At 38.0% G+C, this 15,457-nt stretch overlaps 5 protein-coding genes and 1 pseudogene across 6 annotated transcripts in view; 4 read left to right on the top strand and 2 right to left on the bottom strand.

Moving 5' to 3' along the window:
* Positions 1 to 1,074, top strand: part of LOC109091362 (glutathione S-transferase 3) — a 2,033-nt gene extending 959 nt beyond the window's left edge. The window contains exons 5-6 of the mRNA XM_019105124.2: positions 27 to 152; positions 549 to 1,074. Coding sequence (XP_018960669.2) covers positions 27 to 152; positions 549 to 680 — 258 coding nt within the window. The 3' untranslated portion in view covers positions 681 to 1,074. The remainder of the gene's footprint in view (positions 1 to 26; positions 153 to 548) is intronic.
* Positions 788 to 2,343, bottom strand: tmem14a (transmembrane protein 14A). Of its 2 annotated transcripts, none has more exons than XM_019105129.2 (5): positions 2,185 to 2,343; positions 2,010 to 2,099; positions 1,522 to 1,623; positions 1,351 to 1,438; positions 788 to 944 (listed from the first exon to the last, which is right to left on the bottom strand). In XM_019105129.2, exons 2-5 carry the CDS (start codon positions 2,083 to 2,085, stop codon positions 911 to 913), a joined length of 300 nt encoding a protein of 99 aa, XP_018960674.1. In that variant the 5' UTR covers positions 2,086 to 2,099; positions 2,185 to 2,343; the 3' UTR covers positions 788 to 910. The 2 variants fall into 2 exon arrangements, with proteins under 2 accessions (XP_018960674.1, XP_018960675.1); XM_019105130.2 differs by having other exon boundaries at positions 2,178 to 2,327.
* Positions 2,344 to 3,490: 1,147 nt separating this feature from the next.
* LOC109091358 lies at positions 3,491 to 4,332 on the top strand (annotated as a pseudogene).
* Positions 4,333 to 5,745: 1,413 nt separating this feature from the next.
* On the top strand, positions 5,746 to 6,582 carry LOC109080640 (heat shock protein 30-like). The gene has a single exon (XM_042736301.1). It carries the CDS (start codon positions 5,896 to 5,898, stop codon positions 6,541 to 6,543), a length of 648 nt encoding a protein of 215 aa, XP_042592235.1. The 5' UTR covers positions 5,746 to 5,895; the 3' UTR covers positions 6,544 to 6,582.
* Positions 6,583 to 8,205: 1,623 nt separating this feature from the next.
* LOC122139383 (heat shock protein 30-like) lies at positions 8,206 to 9,034 on the top strand. The gene has a single exon (XM_042736302.1). The coding sequence runs from the start codon at positions 8,288 to 8,290 to the stop codon at positions 8,933 to 8,935; it is 648 nt and encodes a 215-aa protein (XP_042592236.1). The 5' UTR covers positions 8,206 to 8,287; the 3' UTR covers positions 8,936 to 9,034.
* Positions 9,035 to 10,155: 1,121 nt separating this feature from the next.
* LOC109091025 (proteasome subunit beta type-1-A-like) lies at positions 10,156 to 12,678 on the bottom strand. The gene is made up of 6 exons (XM_042736303.1): positions 12,475 to 12,678; positions 11,771 to 11,878; positions 11,161 to 11,242; positions 10,903 to 11,032; positions 10,667 to 10,773; positions 10,156 to 10,451 (listed from the first exon to the last, which is right to left on the bottom strand). Exons 1-6 carry the CDS (start codon positions 12,576 to 12,578, stop codon positions 10,266 to 10,268), a joined length of 717 nt encoding a protein of 238 aa, XP_042592237.1. The 5' UTR covers positions 12,579 to 12,678; the 3' UTR covers positions 10,156 to 10,265.
* Positions 12,679 to 15,457: the final 2,779 nt, after the last annotated feature.

Below are 15,457 nucleotides of genomic sequence, written 5' to 3' on the forward strand. Positions count from 1 at the left end.
ACTATGGATTGTTTTTTGTGTTTTAGGGTCTGGGGAACTCTCAGTTCCTTGTGGGAAACCAGTTGAGCCATGCTGACGTTCACCTTCTTGAAGTCACTCTGATGCTGCAGGAGTTACTCCCTACAATACTTTCACGCTTTCCCAAAATCCAGGTGCTTCACAGTTTCTCACACAGACACCCAACCCCAGAATCACTAAACGAAACCATTATTTTCAACATATGATGTTGTAGAGTAAGTTTATTACTTATGCTATGAATATGAAAAAAACAGCTATAGTTTAGTTAGTGCATTTGATGATTAACATAATTAAACCTGTGCTGGTTGTCAGATATACAGTGATAGAGAGAAGTGTGGTCTGGTTTAGTGAAGCAGTGAGTTCAGCCCACGATTCAGAGCCATAATTCCTGTGATCCAAAAAACAAACAAGCGGTACACTTTGCTTTGCTGTTGTATTACCTGTATCTGTTATTTATTCATTAAAGAGAAAGCTCTTTTTTCCAAGCATTGTGATTTTGAATCTTGTATAACCTTTCATTTGTTTTGCAGGCGTTTCAAGAGAAGATGAAGGCCTTACCAACGATCAGCAAGTTCCTCCAGCCGGGCAGCGCAAGAAAACCTCCACCCCATGAGGCGTATGTGAAAACCGTGAAGGAGGTGTTGAGCCACCTCTTCAAGTAGCAGGCTCACGGTTTTACACTCATTTGAATTAATTAACAGATGATGTTAATCACTAATTCATTTACAAACCAGTCTTCCTTATTGTTACAAGATTAAAGCGGAGACTCTAAAATGGACAGATTTATTTGGAATGTACAAGATACAATTTGTTGATAAAAAGTGATAATGCTGATGTAAACTGTCCAGTAGATGTTGTGGGAAAGGTCCTCGTGTGGTCTGTCCACGAGCTCTTAGAAGATCAAAAGTCGCAAAACCATGAGGAGGCTGAAAACAGAAGACAAACCATCAGAATAATCAGCTCTCGAGGCTTTGGCACATCTGTGAATTACTGTGTGTTTGCTCTAGTTATAATAATAGCTTTATTGAAGCAGATCAATAAAATGATTTAATATAACCCTCCTTGTGTTCATGTAGTGAAAAGCAATGTGTGAAAACATGACTGAAACATTCTGACTAGACTTTTACTGCATTTGACTTCTTGTATCAGACATGGCTCTGCTTGGGTGAAGTGATGTTCGTCTGATTTTGATAAAGATATCGCCCCCAATAAATGATCCCAGAGCAAATACACAAACACTGAATATCATCAAGGCTGAAGAACACTTTAGATAAATCTTAACACAAGAATCTAAATATTTTACGCCTGTGTTTGTCTGAGCTACAGTTTTACCTCAGCCCTGCCATGATTCCTGCAGGCATTAATTTCCCAGATTTCCTGAATCTCATTCCCATCACAACAGTCAGAACACCGGCGGCAACTAGAGAGAAAAAAGTAGGTTCCAAGCTGATATATGCTGTATTTCTAAAGGGTGGAGATTAGAGATTTAATTTTTATACTTACTCAGAGAGATCCAGTAATCGTGTGGATCATTTGTTATTCTATATGCTCCATACGCAGACACACTTCCAAAGAAGAGCCCGGCAATTAATGACACCACACTTCCTGTAGAAGTCAGGAATTATGTTAAATATCTCCACCAATCCCTTTCAATAAAGTACAGTGATGTTATGGGATGAGTATAGATTGCAGACATAGTACATCAAAGCGTTTAATTATTATGATTTTGCAATTATATTACCATGGTAGCATGTTCAAAAATATAGCAATAGCATAGTCCTTTTTTTTTTGTTAGCTATACAATACAAATGTGAAAAGTGCATGCTTTATTAACTTTATTATAACTCTATTAGAACCATTAAAAGTGGACCAGAAAAAAAAAGTTTCTAAAAATTAGTTTCTAAGATTTATAAACCTATTAGAAATTAGATTTTTTTAAAATGTTTTTTATCATCTGCACACGTTCCTTTTACACCACAGTGAAGAAATACCTTTTCTTTTATAGCCCATAAAGCCGCCCAGAGCAAGAGCTGCAGCATAGGCGAAGCCCCACCAGTCCACTGCCATTCTGTGCTAGAGAGCTGAACATTCAGACAGTGAGGGAACGATAACATGTACATACTACAGTACAAACACACATTACAACAAACCGAACATACACATTACCAAATATCGCGAGTGAACCGCGGGTATTTATGGTGAAACAGCTGGAAAAGAGCGGCCCGGAGTTGTGCACGAGCTACACTGACAAGCAGCAGCAGTCTCGTCTGATCTGATCTCTGCGCTGAAGTTCATAACAAGGAACTGACGACATGATGACGCCAGAACGAGGAAGTGAATCAAGAGGCTTTATATATATATATATATATATATATATATATATATATATATATATATATATATATATATATATATATAGTATATATATATATAGACGCGGCGCCAGTTATACTTGTACAACTGGTGGGGGGGGTCTGCGTGTATTGTCAACAATTCCTTTTAGCATGTTTATATATATATATATATATATATGTTTTATTGTCAACAAGTAGCATTATTAGCAGTGATATGAAAAGCCATGTTTCTAAATGACAGAACCTAGTAATTCCATGTAGAAGAGAAGTGGTCCAAGAACTGAGCCCTGAGGGACCCCAGTAGCGATAACTAGTCAAGAACTAGTTTGACCAACTATCAGTTAGCGAAGGGTTTAGTCTTGCTTTTCAGATTCAAAAGAGAACAATCTACTTTTTTTAACTGACTTTAAAACAAAAAAGAAGAAATCCCCCACACTATGTGCACTTGCAAATGTTTCACAATTTAAATTGATGTTCTTGTACATTTGCAAGTTTGGATAGTGTGCAGGATTCATTTAATTTAAATGTTTTAAGTTGGACCTGTTTTTGTTTGTTTTTCCTACATCTATCAGTTACCTAAAGATTTTTTGTAACTGACTTTTAAAAGTTATGACCAGTCACGAAGATAATAAATAAATTGATTACCAAATTTTTACGATTAATCTGAGCAGTTAATGGAACCAGCATTGCCCATGAAACACACCAGCACAAATAAAAAAAAAAAAAAAAAAAAAATGCCACAACAAAATTTATCAGCAGAAGCCTCTCAGTGTTCAGACTTTATAAAAGCTGTTTTCTTTTCAAATTTAATGGAGCACTTGTGAATAACCAAAAAAAAAAGGATTCTGGCCAACTCTGTATTTATCTGTAAACTTATAAGTAAATGTCATTTAATACAACAGTAAATCAATAATTCCAGTTTAGTAGATGTTTATTGGTCATCTTGTAAAATGAGAGTGTGACTGGTGAGGCATCATCAGTTCTCTCTATGCTGCCCCCCAATGGACGAATCCGGAACTACCTGGAAAGTTCATGAACTTGCTGGTGCTGATGAACACACAGTATAAAGGCAAGAGACTCACAGAACAAGAGTCAAATCTAAAAGCCTTACGACGCCACCAGAGAGACAACTCGACTGAGGAGCAAACCTAAAAGCCACTGAAAATGTTGAGCCTGCATGGATTTCAGCCTTCCCTCAGCTCATTCATGGGAATGGACTGGCCAGTGCGCAGCCTCTGGCCAGAGATCACATCTCTTTACAGACACGGAGAGGAGCTGAAGGAGCTGAAGAGCAGCCTGGAGCAGCTGGAGAAACTTCAGCAAAAGATCTTTGAGGAGATCCAGCAGATACCACCCTCGCAGGAGATCTTACCCAGTCGCCTGCACAATGGAGAAAGAGGGTAGCGGCTTCTCTTTGACACTGGACACTAAAGACTTTTGCCCAGAAGAACTGTCAGTCAGACAGGTGGGCAGGAAGCTGCATGTCAGCGGAAAGAGCGAGAAGAAGCATGAGGATGGGAAGGGCTCGTACTCTTACAGAACCCAAGAGTTCAGACGGGTGTTTGATCTGCCTCAAGGAGTGAATCCTGAAGCGGTGACCTGCTCCATGGCTGGTGGAAAGCTCTACATACAGGCACCAGTAAATCAGCCATCTGAAGCAGCTGAGAGGATGCTGCCCATTGACTGTCAAACTGTGAATACAACGCAGCCAGAGAGAGCCGAGGCACAGCACGACACCAGCGCCACACAGACGACACTCAGCAATCCGGAAAGCACTGAGTACAGAGTACAACCCTCTGCTGGACAATCTTAAATAAAGATGTTTCGTTTTATTTTAAAAACTGTGTTCTAGTTAATTGTTTTCTAGTATTTAACTAATACACATGAACAAAAAGATGCATTTTTATATTCAATATATCCATGAAACTAAATAAAATAAGAACTGGAATAAAAGATCAATTTTCCTTTGTTTTTTTTATTTTTTTTAACTCCTTTAAATTATGAAGAAATGTTGTAGAATAACATCTCCAAAATTCTTCAGAAAAGTAAATACTCACCTGAAACAAGTATAAGAGCTACAAAGACAATTGACAAATGTCACCATAAAAATGTTCATGAATTTGCTAACATAATGGGGACAGGAAAAAAATATCAAACACCAGCAGCTCTGAGACCAGTTACATGAACATAGCCACTATGTTAAGACTGTCGTACATTTACATTTGCATTTAGTCATTTAGCAGATGCTTTTGTGCAGAGTGACTTACTGTACAAATGAGTACAACAGAAGCAATGAAAACCAACAAAAAGCAATAATTTGTAAGTTTATGATAAGTCTTGGTTAGTGTAAATCAGTACACAAAGCAAAGATTTTTTTTTTTTTAATAAAAATAAAAGGCAAACAAGTCAAAAGTATTTTCTGACTTGGCAAGGTTGAGTTGAAGGTGACGGTTCTTCATCCAGTAAGAAATGTCGGTTAGACATGCTGAGATGTGAGCAGCTGTCGTCAGATCATGAGGATGGAAATCAGCATAGCAGTGATATGAAAAGCCATGTTTCTAAATGACAGAACCTAGTAATTCCATGTAGAAGAGAAGTGGTCCAAGAACTGAGCCCTGAGGGACCCCAGTAGCTATAACTAGTCAAGAACTAGTTTGACCAACTATCAGTTAGCAAAGGGTTTAGTCTTGCTTTTCAGATTCAAAAGAGAACAATCTACTTTTTTTTTAACTGACTTTAAAACAAAAAAGAAGAAATCCCCCACACTATGTGCACTTGCAAATGTTTCAGAATTTAAATTGATGTTCTTGTACATTTGCAAGTTTGGATAGTGTGCAGGATTCATTTAATTTAAATGTTTTAAGTTGGACCTGTTTTTGTTTGTTTTTCCTACATCTATCAGTTACCTAAAGATTTTTTGTAACTGACTTTTAAAAGTTATGACCAGTCACGAAGATAATAAATAAATTGATTACCAAATTTTTACGATTAATCTGAGCAGTTAATGGAACCAGCATTGCCCATGAAACACACCAGCACTGCCTACAAAAAAACGAAAGAAAAAAAAATGCCACAACAACATTCATCAGCAGAAGCCTCTCAGTGTTCAGACTTTATAAAAGCTGTTTTCTTTTCAAATTTAATGGAGCGCTTGTGAATAACCAAAAAAAAAAAGAAAAAAAAAAAAAGGATTCTGGCCAACTCTGTATTTATCTGTAAACTTATAAGTTAATGTCATTTAATACAACAGTAAATCAATAATTCCAGTTTAGTAGATGTTTATTGGTCATCTTGTAAAATGAGAGTGTGACTGGAGTGTGACTGGTGAGGCATCATCAGTTCTCTCTATGCTGCCCCCCAATGGACGAATCCGGAACTACCTGGAAAGTTCATGAACTTGCTGGTGCTGATGAACACACAGTATAAAGGCAAGAGACTCACAGAACCAGAGTCAAATCTAAAAGCCTTACGACGCCACCAGAGAGACAACTCGACTGAGGAGCAAACCTAAAAGCCACTGAAAATGTTGAGCCTGCATGGATTCCAGCCTTCCCTCAGCTCATTCATGGGAATGGACTGGCCAGTGCGCAGCCTCTGGCCAGAGATCACATCTCTTTACAGACACGGAGAGGAGCTGAAGGAGCTGAAGAGCAGCCTGGAGCAGCTGGAGAAACTTCAGCAAAAGATCTTTGAGGAGATCCAGCAGATACCACCCTCGCAGGAGATCTACCCAGTCGCCTGCACAATGGAAAGAGGGGGTAGCGGCTTCTCTTTGACACTGGACACTAAAGACTTTTGCCCAGAAGAACTGTCAGTCAGACAGGTGGGCAGGAAGCTGCATGTCAGCGGAAAGAGCGAGAAGAAGCATGAGGATGGGAAGGGCTCGTACTCTTACAGAACCCAAGAGTTCAGACGGGTGTTTGATCTGCCTCAAGGAGTGAATCCTGAAGCGGTGACCTGCTCCATGGCTGGTGGAAAGCTCTACATACAGGCACCAGTAAATCAGCCATCTGAAGCAGCTGAGAGGATGCTGCCCATTGACTGTCAAACTGTGAATACAACGCAGCCAGAGAGAGCCGAGGCACAGCACGACACCAGCGCCACACAGACGACACTCAGCAATCCGGAAAGCACTGAGTACAGAGTACAACCCTCTGCTGGACAATCTTAAATAAAGATGTTTCGTTTTATTTTAAAAACTGTGTTTCTAGTTAATTGTTTTCTAGTATTTAACTAATACACATGAACAAAAAAGATGCATTTTTATATTCAATATATCCATGAAACTAAATAAAATAAGAACTGCAATAAAAGATCAATTTTCCTTTGTTTTTTTTATTTTTTTTTAACTCCTTTAAATTATGAAGAAATGTTGTAGAATAACATCTCCAAAATTCTTCAGAAAAGTAAATACTCACCTGAAACAAGTATAAGAGCTACAAAGACAATTGACAAATGTCACCATAAAAATGTTCATGAATTTGCTAACATAAGAGGGACAGGAAAAAATATCAAACACCAGCAGCTCTGAGACCAGTTACATGAACATAGCCACTATGTTAAGACTGTCGTACATTTACATTTGCATTTAGTCATTTAGCAGATGCTTTTGTGCAAAGTGACTTACTGTACAAATGAGTACAACAGAAGCAATGAAAACCAACAAAAAGCAATAATATGTAAGTTTATGACAAGTCTTGGTTAGTGTAAATCAGTACACAAAGCAAAGATTTTTTTTTTTTTAATAAAAATAAAAGGCAAAGAAGTCAAAAGTATTTTCTGACTTCTGACTGGCAAGGTTGAGTTGAAGGTGACGGTTCTTCATCCAGTAAGAAATGTCGGTTAGACATGCTGAGATGTGAGCAGCTGTCGTCAGATCATGAGGATGGAAATCAGCATAGCAGTGATATGAAAAGCCATGTTTCTGAATGACAGAACCTAGTAATTCCATGTAGAAGAGACGTGGTCCAAGAACTGAGCCCTGAGGGACCCCAGTAGCTATAACTAGTCAAGAACTAGTTTGACCAACTATCAGTTAGCAAAGGGTTTAGTCTTGCTTTGTCAGATTCAAAAGAGAACAATCTACTTTTTTTTTTAACTGACTTTAAAACAAAAAAGAAGAAATCCCCCACACTATGTGCACTTGCAAATGTTTCAGAATTTAAATTGATGTTCTTGTACATTTGCAAGTTTGGATAGTGTGCAGGATTCATTTAATTTAAATGTTTTAAGTTGGACCTGTTTTTGTTTGTTTTTCCTACATCTATCAGTTACCTAAAGATTTTTTGTAACTGACTTTTAAAAGTTATGACCAGTCACGAAGATAAAAAAATAAATTAATTACCAAATTTTTACGATTAATCTGAGCAGTTAATGGAACCAGCATTGCCCATGAAAAACACCAGCACTGCCCATGAAACACACCAGCATGCCTACAAAAAAAAGCTGTTTTTCTTTTCAAATTTAATGGAGCACAATAAACCAAAATAAAAAAAAAAAAAAAAAAAAAAAAAAGATTCTGTGTTAAGACTTTATAAAAGCTGTTTTCTTTTCAAATTTAATCTTGTGAAAATAAAAAAAAAAAAAAAAAAAGATTCTGGTCAACTCTGTATTTATCTGTAAACTTATAAGTAAATGTCATTTAATACATCAGTAAATCAATAATTCCAGTTTAATAGATGTTTATTGGTCATCTTGTAAAATGAGAGTGTGACTGGTGAGGCATCATCAGTTCTCTCTATGCTGCCCCCCAATGGACGAATCCGGAACTACCTGGAAAGTTCATGGACTTGCTGGTGCTGATGAACACACAGTATAAAGGCAAGAGACTCACAGAACCAGAGTCAAATCTAAAAGCCTTACGACGCCACCAGAGAGACAACTCGACTGAGGAGCAAACCTAAAAGCCACTGAAAATGTTGAGCCTGCATGGATTCCAGCCTTCCCTCAGCTCATTCATGGGAATGGACTGGCCAGTGCGCAGCCTCTGGCCAGAGATCACATCTCTTTACAGACACGGAGAGGAGCTGAAGGAGCTGAAGAGCAGCCTGGAGCAGCTGGAGAAACTTCAGCAAAAGATCTTTGAGGAGATCCAGCAGATACCACCCTCGCAGGAGATCTACCCAGTCGCCTGCACAATGGAGAAAGAGGGAAGCGGCTTCTCTTTGACACTGGACACTAAAGACTTTTGCCCAGAAGAACTGTCAGTCAGACAGGTGGACAGGAAGCTGCATGTCAGCGGAAAGAGCGAGAAGAAGCATGAGGATGGGAAGGGCTCGTACTCTTACAGAACCCAAGAGTTCAGAAGGGTGTTTGATCTGCCTCAAGGAGTGAATCCTGAAGCGGTGACCTGCTCCATGGCTGGTGGAAAGCTCTACATACAGGCACCAGTAAATCAGCCATCTGAAGCAGCTGAGAGGATGCTGCCCATTGACTGTCAAACTGTGAATACAACGCAGCCAGAGAGAGCCGAGGCACAGCACGACACCAGCGCCACACAGACGACACTCAGCAATCCGGAAAGCACTGAGTACAGAGTACAACCCTCTGCTGGACAATCTTAAATAAAGATGTTTCGTTTTATTTTAAAAACTGTGTTCTAGTTAATTGTTTTCTAGTATTTAACTAATACACATGAACAAAAAGATGCATTTTTTTATATTCTCAGTTGATGTAAATTAAAATAAGTGCATAAAAGGACCTTTACCTTTACCTTTGTCTTTTTTTTTTTTTTTTTACAATTCTCAGTTCTAAATTAACAATTCTAAAAAGTTACAACCAGTCATGAAGAGAAAACAAAAAATAGATCAATAACTTTTCAAAACTAGTCTGAGCAGCTATGCAAACCATCATGTGAATCAGCACTGTATGTTTGCAGCTGACAAGTATTAGACAGGCCTTGCCAAATCACCTTTTACATTAGCTTTGAGAGACAAACGTTAGATGATCAGCAAAATATATGTGTTCAGAAACAAAAATGTTTATAGTGATTATATGAGGTTGATAAAGTGAGAATTGTAACCAAAACTTTACCACATAAAAATTAATACGGACATTGCAGGAAATCTTTATGAATCAAGCCGTTTTTTGCAACATCTTTTTAGACTTGAGGCTGTCAAATTTTGGTTGCATAGATTAACAAAAATCATGAACCCATTTTATAATGGATTGCATTTTATAACTTTATAAATGCACTCATTCCTGTTGTCTTTAGCTCACTGGGGTTTGCAGGGAACTGTTCTCAGTCTGCTTTGAAATCATATTTACTTGTGAAAAATGCTATACCAGTAAATCTGAATTGATTTAGATATGTTTCTTTTCTAGGGTTATGCATATAGCTACTCTGCAAAAAGATATGCCATCTTATTACAAAATTAATGTTTTCTGATGTAATTTTGGAAACAATGCATCTTTATAATAGAACACTTTTTTTTTGCTTGGGGAACAGGAACATAATATTTGTCCATTACTAGTATTTAATAACAGAACTCTAAAATAGTGAGCTTTTTGCCAAAGTTGACTGCAAGGGTTAAAAATCAAAGCTGAATATAATCCTATGGGTTTTAATATAGAAAAAAAAAGCACTCAGAGAACATTAACATGTGCAAACCAACTGATCATGACTGGGGTTTTTTTTCCTTCTATGCATCTAGTCATTCACCATTTGTACTATCAATATGCAAATGTGTGTTTTCAAGAAAATCCATTTTGCTCAACAGTGTCCCATAAGGACAACCTGCAGTTCTCAAACCGACAAAACATTCAAAATGAAAGACAACACTGACAGGGTTAACATATTTATTCTTGAGAAGGAATATAAAAAGAACAGCAGAATCAAGGATGCAACTGGAGAAAACAAAAACAGGCTAATTTTGGCATGGCAGAGAAGACGTCTCAGTCTTTCCTGAGGGGCACGATCTCCTCTCGAACGCCTTCCTTGGTGATGATGCAGATCTTGAGGGCATCTCCTGTGTAGACGTCCCTCTCAGCGGCCGAGATGAACACATCCTTCACCAGCTGCACTGCCTTCTCCAGGGACAGGGGAACCTGCTCCACGTTCTCCATGTTCTTGAATCCAATCTGAGCACAACAGAAACTAATGTAAGACTTCAAGAAGAAAAGGTTTGACTACACAGATCCAACCTTTCGATTTAGCTCAATAACACCGGTCATACACATTTGTTAGCTCAATAACACCGGTCATACACATTTGCTCTGGTTGTACAGAGTGATAACAGCGTGAACATAAAGCCCAAAGTATGTGTATGTAAGCGTATGCATGCACAGTGTCTCACCTGGTTGTCAAGAAGAGGCTGCAGCATTGCACTCGCAGAGCCGCCCGCTTTATAAGTGTCTCTCTGGTAAGAACCAACTGGATCAAAGCTATAAACGGCACCTCGACCTTGAATGAAAAAACAAATCGACTATTTAAATGGACACTTCTGTAAAAAAACCAAAAAGGTGTGTATAATACCCCGTTTATACATTCCTGAGCTAGAGAATTTAAATCATATTTTTATGACAAACTCACCCTCCTCATCGAGACCCCCGATAATGTTGTAGACATAGTAAGGGAAGAAGCGCCTCCCGTACAGGATGGTTGACAGCATGGCAGCGATAGCTCCACTTGTCATGTTCTTGTTGTTCGAATGCTTGTACATCTTTAAGGGAAGGGAATCATGTAAACATGTGTGTGCCACACTGTCAGCGCTGACTGAACGTGATCTGACCAGAAAATACAATGATGACAATTTCCAGTTTCCTTTCCAGGTTTTGTCGTCAAACCCACCTTCAGTCTCGCCTCGATGATTTTGGTTAGCGTCAAGCAGTCGCCATGGAAACCACTGCAGCCGATCACTGTGGTGTCTGTCCTGTATGGGAATAAGAGCCAGAGAGATCGGGTTCATCTTGAACCTCTCCGTACAGTTACAGCTAAAGCAGGTATTCACTTGTTATATGGCCATTAACCCCTTCAGACCTGAACTTTTCCCACTGAGAAAAAGGAATCAAAAAGGAAAAATCCCCACTTGGTATTCATTTTCTTCACTTTGTCTACTACAATGGACAACAGGGCTGAAGCAACATAAAAGTGCTCAGATTTTAACCACTGCCTAAAGACAGTATCATCAGTGTCACTAGTTTGATGATCGCTCCTTATCTCGTGAGTACAAGAACATTGAAACCGTGATGGTTTAAAAATCTCTCTGATTTAAAATCTGCAAATCTGAATCAGTTCAAACATTTCTAAGAACATGATTATTTTGAGTATTTATCTAGACAACTGTATTTTATTTTACATCATATTTTTATGATTCCACGCACATGAAATATAGATAAATAAAAGCCCAGGTTTCGTTTTGTGGCTGTCTGACCCGTGGATCGCACACATAGAGACTCACAGCTTGTAGCATTTGGGGGAGTCTCGGCTGTGGATGCTGTACCCCTCACTTAAGCGCGTGTCCGAAGCCACGAGAGCGAAGTCTTCACCCGCCACCGCCAGCACAGTCCTGAGAGGAGGACAAACACACAAAACATTCATTATTTCATGCAACAGAACAATTCAGCCCTTTACAGTCTTACAGGTCCTTGTGAGGACAGGACAATTTCCACATTTGACTCAAGACTGTGTGTTCAAAAAGATTAAAATTAAGTAATTTAATTATGCACATATACTATTTTCTTCGTTATCCACCTAAATGATCAAACCGCTGGGAAAGCATATGATCCGCCTTCTCTGAGCAGTGACAGGTCAGTTTTTATCTCAACAATGAAATAAATCTGCAGAAATCAATAACACACCATAAAATATACATAGCATATTGACACAAATATCAGTCGTTTTGACATCACTGAGAAAGTATAAATCAGTCTGGTTTTCCGGCTAAATGCTGTATTTCTGATAGTGAAAGTAAAACTCAGCTGATATGAATCGTGCTGTTACACTCGTGAGTTTACTGCTGCGACTGAACTCTGAAACCAGTGATAGTGAAGTAGGTTCGCTGAACAGAGTTTGTGTAGAGTTTCTGGAGAGAAGTGTGCTGTTCTCCGGCTCCTGTGCTGACTGAAGGAAGACCAAGACGAGACAGAGAGCGCCGCTTCTTACCCTCCGTTGAAGGCGTAGGGAGAGAATTTGTGCTCCACTGGCCCCGTGTAGTGATACTCCTTCATCTTTCCTTTATCTCCATAAGCCTGAGCAGACATCATCATGAATCTCCCGCACCAAAACTCGCTGTATCACCGCAATATGGCCACCGGAAGTTGACAGGTCGTTTGTTTCCTGTGCGCTCACGTCACATGGCAGCTCGCGCAAGCACGCCGCCGTCTGCAGGAAGCGTCAATTATTCACAGCCGGGTGCCGCGATTTGAACTTACCTCTTACAAAACTGACGCAATATTGATGTGATATTGAAGTAGCCGCAGTTTTATCCCAACTAGCCTTAACCCATTAACCGCTAAAGAGGATTTTGACATCATTAATTTAGTAAAGTGTGTTTAATAGACTACGAAACAAGTTCTCACTGTCTTCCATTGCGCTCAAGGGACAGGAAAGTCCTGTGTGAGCAGGGTTAATATTAATCTGAAGACTTTACACGTGACACAACTGCTATTAATAGCCTACTCATACATAGGCTACAGTAAATCAACTATTTTAATATGGCTTATATGTAGTCGAGAAATCCAAACGAACCACTTAAAATAAAATCTTTATATTTTAAGGAATAGGCTAAATCTAGTTATTCATATTTTGTGTAACCCAAATATTTAAAAATGAATTCTTTATTTATATTATCCAGAGTGAACAGGTTTCACTTCCGCTTCCCCATTTATTTATTACTAGTTTATCCATTTCCCTGCTGAAAATAATAATAATTATAATTATTACTTATCAGTAAATAAGTAATAGTAATAAGTAAAGTAATAAGTAAAAAAAAAAGTAATTATTATTATCAGTAAAACCATTACCAATTCTGTGATGGTTTGTATTATTAATACAAACCATCACAGAATTGGTAATGGTTTTACTGTTTATAATGGGAGTTGTATTGGTTTTACTGGAAACTGTAATGGTCTCTGTTGGTCTCTACTGGTAATTGGTCACCTTCTATTGGTGGCTTGTTAAAACCATTAAATCCTAATGGAATATGTCCCTAAACACACTACAGAAACCATTTTTAATGGTTAAAAGTTGATGGTTTATGGTATTAATGTTTGTTATTGTATTTTAAGTGGAGATCATTAGAATTTCTGTGTTGGATTCTATTGTTTTTTAGTTTGTTTTAGCAGGGTTGACTGATAAATGAAAGTACCAAACGAGATTAATAAATAGAGAAAAATGATTGAACCAGTCTGATGTGGTTATCATGTCAAGTGATTGTCACACAGAAACATCATTTCACAGTCACTTTTCAAAGAATGCACTTAATCCAGGTGAGAATTTAACTGAAAAGACAAATGTGCAGAACGCTGAAGTGCTCTCCCTATTCAGTTGTTAAGTGGTGACGTAAGAAGCGCTGTTTCCGGGTCCAAGCCTCAACCCGCTTCACTTGAGAATACTACCTCAGCAGCCGTTTATGAGCACTGTTTATTCATTTTAAACATTTAAGCGTAACGTTTTCAAACTTACAGTGTACACTACAGTCTCTATGCTCACAGCGTCCCAAACACAAATCATTTTTAATATTTATTTTATTTATATTTATATTTTCATTGTCTGGCTATCTGGAATTTCGGTATGGAGTTAATAGTTTTTTGGTAGAATTATATCACATTGTGAGTGTATATTAGCACCTTTTGTTGTTTACTGGTGGTATTTGATAGAGCGTTTGGACATGGAAGCGGTGACACGTGACGTCAGACTTAACAAGCGAATAGTCTTTGTCATCTGTGACCTATCAGCAGTTACTGTGGATTGCATGTATTTCTGAATTTTCGGCTACTGATGAATATAACCATATTTCGGTAATTGAACACCGTGTGGCTGAGCTCTGGGTGTGACAGACACCTGCGGGCACCTGTGGTTTCAGAACCTGTCCATCCAGGGAGTGTGAAGACGGCGCTTTCTCCACCCTCTCTGCTGATGGTAGTGTTTCTTGAGTCATGGAAACATTCAGACTGTAAACTAATAGATGTCTCATCAGCTGCCACCGTATACAAAAAAACCACACCCACCAGTGCACCCCATAATCAGCTCAGCTCTGATTCATGGCAAAACATGAGCACGGGAATCAGAGAGCACTGTACTGTCTTCATGGGTGTATTCAAAGGGTGGATGTATGATTCCCCTTGAATTATTCTGATTAGGCTGTTTCAGAGCTTCGAAAATGATTACGCCCTTTGATTCATGCCAATATGACCAGATTATTAGACAACATATGTCTCAGAGAGCATGCACAAGATTTAAAGAGCTATTAAGTTTGGATTTGCAGCGCCATACTCCTGTTTCATTCTGTTCACAGTACATTTGTTTTATTTCTTTGAGGGACAGCTATATCACATACAGACTGTACATTCAGAAAAAACCTATAGTCTTGCGATCAACACCAGGTTATCTGTACAGGATTTGAAACATGACCATTTGTAATATAGAGATTAACTGAATATTAATGATACAGTGTACAGTAATTGCAGAAACTGACTCAGACATTTCCATGACAGGGGTTGCTAAATTAACTTTCCCCATAATTCATAAAATTTCATAATTTTCTTTAGTGTTCTGTGTTTATGCATCAACATGTACTGTAGCTACAGTAAATCTAAGTCTATAAAGTATTAAAACGTTGATAATTATATATAAAATGTTGATAATTACATATATATATATATATATATATATATATATATATATATATATATATATATATATATATATATATATATATATATATATATATATATATATATATATATATATATATATATATATATATAAACGTTTCATATGAATAAAGTACTATATAGGTCCAGACTAGTTTTATAATAAATTCATATTAAAGTAACAAAATAGTTTTGGAGGACACTACAAACTCACTTTCTGTGTCTCACACAAACATGCATACACTTGTTGAACAATTTATCAACACAACATC

This window comes from Cyprinus carpio, chromosome B13 (genome assembly GCF_018340385.1).
Source record: "Cyprinus carpio isolate SPL01 chromosome B13, ASM1834038v1, whole genome shotgun sequence".
NCBI classification, from domain to species: Eukaryota; Metazoa; Chordata; class Actinopteri; order Cypriniformes; family Cyprinidae; genus Cyprinus; species Cyprinus carpio.

What these genes read in the sequence shown, in the direction of transcription:
- tmem14a (XM_019105129.2), bottom strand. Translation starts at nt 2,085, where the DNA reads ATGGCAGTGGACTGGTGGGGCTTCGCCTATGCTGCAGCTCTTGCTCTG. An exon ending in CGATTACTGGATCTCTCTGA is followed by an intron (nt 1,439 to 1,521) that starts GTAAGTATAAAA and finishes TTTTCTCTCTAG; the next exon opens with TTGCCGCCGGTGTTCTGACT. An exon ending in GGAATCATGGCAGGGCTGAG is followed by an intron (nt 945 to 1,350) that starts GTAAAACTGTAG and finishes TTCTGTTTTCAG; the next exon opens with CCTCCTCATGGTTTTGCGAC.
- LOC109080640 (XM_042736301.1), top strand. Translation starts at nt 5,896, where the DNA reads ATGTTGAGCCTGCATGGATTCCAGCCTTCCCTCAGCTCATTCATGGGA.
- LOC122139383 (XM_042736302.1), top strand. Translation starts at nt 8,288, where the DNA reads ATGTTGAGCCTGCATGGATTCCAGCCTTCCCTCAGCTCATTCATGGGA.
- LOC109091025 (XM_042736303.1), bottom strand. Translation starts at nt 12,578, where the DNA reads ATGATGATGTCTGCTCAGGCTTATGGAGATAAAGGAAAGATGAAGGAG. An exon ending in CCCTACGCCTTCAACGGAGG is followed by an intron (nt 11,879 to 12,474) that starts GTAAGAAGCGGC and finishes TCCTCCTCTCAG; the next exon opens with GACTGTGCTGGCGGTGGCGG. An exon ending in TCCCCCAAATGCTACAAGCT is followed by an intron (nt 11,243 to 11,770) that starts GTGAGTCTCTAT and finishes ATTCCCATACAG; the next exon opens with GACAGACACCACAGTGATCG.